At 46.5% G+C, this 6,735-nt stretch overlaps 1 protein-coding gene across 1 annotated transcript in view; it reads left to right on the forward strand.

Annotated features, from left to right (window-relative positions):
• Positions 1-6,427, forward strand: part of LOC125035954 (zygotic gap protein knirps-like) — a 25,686-nt gene extending 19,259 nt beyond the window's left edge. Inside the window, exons 3-4 of the mRNA XM_047628266.1 lie at positions 3,111-3,262; positions 4,684-6,427. Coding sequence (XP_047484222.1) covers positions 3,111-3,262; positions 4,684-5,887 — 1,356 coding nt within the window. The 3' untranslated portion in view covers positions 5,888-6,427. The remainder of the gene's footprint in view (positions 1-3,110; positions 3,263-4,683) is intronic.
• Positions 6,428-6,735: the final 308 nt, after the last annotated feature.

Consider the following 6,735-nt stretch of genomic DNA (forward strand, 5'->3'; position numbering starts at 1 on the left):
ACACTAAACAAAGGAACTTGTACTGTCACTGTTTGCCTGTCTCTTGGCGTGTGTTTGTTGAGTATGCCCCGTGGTTTTAATTCGCGGGGCTTGTTAGCATTCCTACCGACGGGTAAATTTCAGCATTGGAAAGAAAGAAAGGAAAAAAAGTTGATTTGTTCCGCCTTTGGTCGACCGTCTTTTTTTTTTTTTTTTCCTTTTTTTGAGATTTGTTTTTTTTTCAGACCGCAAGATTGTCGGCCATTTTGCCTTCGCTTGCTGTCGCTGTCTTCTCTCTCCTCTTCTTCGCTCTGTCCCCATTTCGGAGTTTCTTTTTCCTGTTTTATTTCATCTCTAGGGAGGGAGGGAGGGGGAGGGAGAGAGAGAGAAGAGAGAGAGAGGGAGGGAGGGGGAGAGAGAGAGAGAGAGAGAGAGAGAGAGAGAGAGAGAGAGAGAGAGAGAGAGAGAGAGAGAGAGAGAGAGAGAGAGAGAGAGAAATAAAGAAAGAGAGAGGAAAGAGAAATATAATGAAAGAAGAAAAGAGATAAAGAAAACGAAAAAGAGAAAGAGTGAGGAACAATCCTCATCAAATTCACACAGAGTGAAGGCCGACGAAACAACCTCCCAAGGAAGGAAAGGAAGGAAGGAAAGAAAATTGAAAAAAGAGACACATTTTCACTGACCGCTTCTCAGCATAATACGAAATGTCCGTTTTCTTGTGAACTTTTTTTTTTTTTTTCCTGAAGCCTGACAGTTCCTTGACGTCAGAGGAAAGATGGCGGCGAACATTATCGTATTTTTGTTCACTTAAGAAGCTTTGCGTGACCTTGCGAACAGTCGTTTTGTCTCGTACTTGCGGTTGCACTTTTAGCCCAAGATTTGAAGCATGTTTGGCCATGTGTTCTGAGTTTAAGAGCTTGCTAAGATTCCGACTTGTTTAAGATATTTATTTACTTTAGGTAGAGATAAGATTTCGTACTAAAAGAAATATCTTTACTTAGGATGTAAATGGAATTGTAACACAAGCTAAGAAAAAATACATACTCTGAATTTAAACCAAATAAAAGAAATATTATAAATAATATACTTTAAAATGTAAAGAGAAACAATCTATCGCAGGTACGTCCTCTCCTCTCTTCTCTTCCCCTTCCATTCTGATATTATTTTTTTCCCTCTTCTCCGTCTCATCCCCTCAAGCACTTCGCAATGAGAGCGTGAAAATACGAAACCACACGGAGCGTAAACCTTTCAAGTCACCCATGTCAAACAATAGAGTCCTGGTGATATTTGGTTGCATAACAAAACAGTTAAAAAGATCCGCCATTTTGTGAGGCGCTGTTATGGCCCCGACCGCCTTACCGCAAACATGTAATTATGTGCCTTATTACGTACTATAATCAGAGCAATTTGGTTGTTTGTTTATGAATAAGGACAATTAGGTATCATGTAAAAAAGGAGTTTATTTTGATAACTTAATGGTGACACGTGGTGTGAAAAAAGGCGTATATTTTACGAAGTTATAAGTAATATGTTTACAAAGGGACGAGGTAAGGCGTTTCAGCTCGCTCTCAATCCCTTGTTGGGGCTCAGTGTTTATAGTCCACAAGGCCAGGTTGTGGAATCAAGCCCTCCACGTGCTTGCTCGACCCTTCTTCAAGGTGCACGCGATCGTCTTTTGTTTTCTTCTTCCTGTGTTTATTGTTTCGCGCTCCCGTGCCCTGAATGGTGGATCTGTTCTTTGTTGCATTGTTATGATTATCATTTATTCATACCTATATAAAGAATGGCCTTGTTTATCTCTTTACTGCAGGACCTTTTCACATTTCACAGAAGATTCATACAGATAATTGTTTGTCTCAATCTGCTTGTGTGTGTGTGTGTGTGTGTGTGTGTGTGTGTGTGTGTGTACGTGTGTGTGTGTGTGTGTGTGTGTGTGTGTGTGCGCGCGCGCGTGTGTGCGTGCTAATAGAGGTCATGGCTTCCTGATTTCCATTCGTTATTGTCTTTCTTTCTCAAATCCGCGAAAGAAATGCAGTGACGCAAATTAGAGTTAATCATGTATTTTCTCTCACATATCCATTGCGGAAAGATTATGTCACATTATTCACGATTGTTCAAGACGAAATGTAGTTTTATTGCAGCTATAACAATGGTGATGAAAACACGAACAATATTAACAATAACATTTTTAACAACAGTAACGAATGAAACCTGCTGTTAGCTCATTTCCCGATGATTCTGTGACATCAAGGGCAGTTTAAAACCACACATATTTATTTTCTTCTTAACCATATTATTTTAAGCTGTCGACAAAAGCTGTTAACATTCAAATACTCTCGGAATGACTTACAGATTGAAGTAGCAATATCTGCTTACTAAAATTCATAAACCACATTTTAACGAGACAATTATTATTCGTGTAGCCTTTCAAACAAAAATATTCATTCTCTCGATTAAAGCATTGATAATAAAACAGTGATAAGGCCCATTATTTATCGACTGAACAGTAGAACATCAGAAATTCTTGTAATTACAATAAAGATGTTCTGAATAACACTATTCCATTTAAGAAAATGAGTAATATTTCTGACACACGCAAACCGAACAACAACATGAACAGCGTTTTAATTCGAGCCTTGAACAAAGATCATAACATTTCTATCCGGTTTTCTAACACTATTAGTCGTTATAATTCCCCCCCCCCCCTTTCCCCCAGTTAGGACATTATTAACAGGTAGCATAGGCCGTTCTACCCCCCCCCCCCCTCGTTATCTAATCAGTTCTTTTAAGTCGTTCTAACCGCCCCCCCCCCCCCCAGGCGTTATAGCACTTCTAATTGGTTCTCCTAACAGCACAGGCTATTCTATCCGCCCCTCTCCCTCCCCTTCTTCCCCCCAGTATTTATAGCATTTCTAATCGTTTTGTTCTAACAACACGAGTCGTTCTATCCGCCCCTTCTCCTCCCCAGCGGATTTAACATTTGTGATCGTTTCTTCTAACAGGCCGTTCTAACCCCTTCCCCAGAATCGTTATAACAATTCTAATTAGTTTTTTCAATGGTACAAGTCATTCTAACAATTCCTCAAACAGCACGAGTCGTTCTAACCGCCCTCTCCCCCCCCCCCCCCCAGTCGTTCTTCGGGCGGACGTACAACAACGTGTCGTCTCTGGGCGAGTGCAAGAACGGCGGCCGCTGCGTCATCAACAAGAAGAACCGCACCGCGTGCAAGGCCTGCCGCCTGCGCAAGTGCCTGCTCGTCGGCATGTCCAAGAGCGGATCCAGGTAGGCTCTCGCTTGCTCTCTTGGTCTCTCGGTCTCTCGGGCTCTCGGGCTCTCTCTCTCTCTCTCTCTCTCTTCTCTTTCTCTTTCTCTCTCTCTCTCTCTCTCCTCTCTCCTCTCTCTCTCCTCTCTCTCTCTCTCTCTCTCTCTCTCTATCCTTCCCTCCCTCCATCCATCCCTCCCTCCCTCCCTCCCTCCCTCCCTCCCTCCCTCCCTCCCTCCCTCCCTCCCTCCCTCCCCCTCCCTCTCCCTCTCCCTCTCCTTCCCTCCTTCCCTCCTTCCTTCCCTCCCTCCCACCCTCCCTCTCTCCCTCCCTCCCTCCCTCCCTCCCTCCCTCCCTCCCTCCCTCCCTCTCTCCCTCCCCCCCTTTCTCTCTCTCTCTATCTATCTATCTATCTATCTATCTATCTTTTTACCTATCTATCAATCTCTCTCTCTCCCTCTCTCACTCTCTCTCTCTCTCTCTCTCTCTCTCTCTCTCTCTCTCTCTCTCTCTCTCTCTCTCTCCCTCTCTCTCTCTCCCTCTCTCTCTCTCTCCCTCTCTCCCTCCCTCTCTTCCTCCCTCCCTCTTCGTTCCTTTCTACTTTTACTCTCAAGCTCATTCTAATTTTCATACTCTCCTGCTCTCTTACTCTCGATTTCACCCTTACTGTTACGCTTATTCTAAGAGTCACTTGTTAATTACATATTGGTAGAAGTAAGTATATATTTTCACTATGACATTTTTTTCAAATTTATCAAGTCATGAAATATATATTTTCGTAAGCATTGTGCATAATATGACATGATAAACGCGTCCTGGTTTGTTGTTTGTGTCAATATATTCCTTTTTCCTTTCTGCTTATCGTTTCCTCATCTTTTATTTTATTTTCTCGGTGTAAACTTATGTATCTTTCTTTTTTCTTTCTTTCTTTCTTTCTTTCTCTATTTATTTGATCTTAAGATATATTTCAAAGTCTTCCTCTTCTCCCAATTCCCTGCCTCTTCCTTATCTCATCTCTTCGTCCAGTCTCATTCTCATCTCCTTCCTCCCTCCATGTCCCATTTATGTCCTTCCTCCCTCCATCTCTTATTCACATCCTTCTTCCTTTCTTTCTCTCTCTCTGCGTCCTCGGCTCCTCCTACAGCCCCCGTTCTCATTCCTTTCCTTTATGTATCTTTCTTTTTTCTTTCTTTCTTTCTTTCTTTCTCTATTTATTTGATCTTAAGATATATTTCAAAGTCTTCCTCTTCTCCCAATTCCCTGCCTCTTCCTTATCTCATCTCTTCGTCCAGTCTCATTCTCATCTCCTTCCTCCCTCCATGTCCCATTTATGTCCTTCCTCCCTCCATCTCTTATTCACATCCTTCTTCCTTTCTTTCTCTCTCTCTGCGTCCTCGGCTCCTCCTACAGCCCCCGTTCTCATTCCTTTCCCCTTCTGCAGGTACGGGCGTCGCTCCAACTGGTTCAAGATCCACTGCCTTCTTCAGGAGCAGGTGTCGCTGGCCTCTCCGACGGAGCACACGTCGCCGAGCGCCCTGGCCGTGCAGGAGGCCAAGCGGGCGCTGCAGGGCCTCGCCTCGCAGGGCCCTTCGCCCACGCAGGACTCGCCGCGGAAGGCCGGAGACGCCGAGGAGGAGCCGCGAGTCATCCTCAAGGAGGAGGACCGCGACTCGCCCGCCCTCAGCAGCCCCGAGTCTCAGGCGTCGGACAATTCCCTGGAGTCGCCCCTGGACCCGCGGAGGCCCCCGGCGGCCTTCCAGCTGTACCCGAAGCTGGGGGCGCTGTCCCCGTTCTTCCTGCACGCGGGCACGGCGCTGGCCAGCCCCTCGTCCCCCTACTCTCGGCTCCCCCTCTACCCCTATCTGTACCCCGTGCTCAGCAGGCCGGCTGAAACCACGCCCGTGTCCTCCCCGCCCGTGTCGTCCCCCTCGCCGTCCCTCTCCCACGCCCGCACGCACTCCCCGGGCAGCGCCCACGAGCCCACCAGCCCGCACTCGCCCCACCTCTCGCATTCCCCCGTCGCCGTCCACCTACGGGAGCTAGCCCACTCGCCCGCCGTCTCTACCAGTCATCTCAGCCTGACGATAACGCCCGCGCACGCCAGTACCCACGCCCTCAGCAGTCCCCATTTCCATGCACTCAAAAGTCCCCACGCCCATGTCAGCAGCCCTTATATTCACAGAAGCCCCCCAGCCCACAGCCACCCCCCTGCCAACGCCAACTTCCCCCCCATCCGCGGCAGTCCCCTGCCGGCCCACGGGGTCGCGCAGCCCCCGTCGGCTCACCACGCCATCGCCGACAAGGAAAACAACAACAACAACAACAGCAAGAACAACAACAACACCAACAACCACAGCATCGAGGACCTGAGCAAGAAGCCGCGTCCCTCGGGAGACGACCTCGCTCGCCCTGCGTCCCCCCGCTGCGGAGACGAGGCCGACGAGCAAAAGGAACCGATCGACCTCTCGCTGAAGAAGACGCCTCCCACGCCCACGCCCGTGAGCCAAGACCCCGAGACCAAAGCGACCTCGCCCGCGGACAGCCAGGTCGTGTCCTACAGCATGAAGGTGACCACGGCGTCCCTGAGCCCCGGGCAGACGCAGGAAACCTCCACGTCTCCTGTCGATCTCTCCTGCCGAGCTTGAGGAGGACGCCCCCCTTCGCCTGTCCCTCAAGTGCCAGTATCTCGCCTCGTTAAGACTGTGCTGGTGAAGCGTCTTTATAAGGAAAATATATATATGTACATATGTATACATAGACAGATATATATATAAAGAAAAAGAACTATATTTTGATGGAATGCCGGTGTTATTTCATTAAGTCTGATTACCTTGCGCTCAAACAGAGATTTTTCTTTGGAGCGTTTTTATGGCCTTTTATTACGAATAGTATACAGTGATACGAGTAACTGTGAGATTATATATAGTTATAAAAGATTGATAAAGCTATTGACTCTTGTATAGTGATACAGTGTTATTACTGACCATATCGTTTTTATACCAGTGTCTAAGTGATAAACCTATATAGATTAAGAATTGTAATTCGTCTATCGAACTTTCATTTGTGTTGTGAATAGATTTATATCGTTTTCTTCCAATTCTTCTTTTAGCTAGATTTATTATCATTTTTGTAGTATTGTGCAACGGAATTTTTTTATTATAACTGTATTACATTTCATTTCCACATGTTTATGCTTAATTTTCTGCATTTATCCTCCGTTAAAACTGTAAGTAACAAAAACAGCGAGATGTTAACTCGCCGTCGTGCGCCACCCTTGAGAAACTAACAAAAGAACCGCGCATGTAAGTCATCCGATCCCAAACCCAAATCCTTTAAGGAGTTCGGATTCTCCTTGAAGAAGTTCAGATTCTCCCTCGCCCGGAACGATCTCCCGGCTCGAGTATCGCTCAAGTGGAGTTCGAGCACTTGTAAGAAATTTGTTGACCAAGGCTTCGACAAACAAAAAGTTGGAGTTTCTTACTCATTGGGGGTT

Source organism: Penaeus chinensis, chromosome 20, assembly GCF_019202785.1.
Source record: "Penaeus chinensis breed Huanghai No. 1 chromosome 20, ASM1920278v2, whole genome shotgun sequence".
In the NCBI taxonomy this organism is placed as follows: Eukaryota; Metazoa; Arthropoda; class Malacostraca; order Decapoda; family Penaeidae; genus Penaeus; species Penaeus chinensis.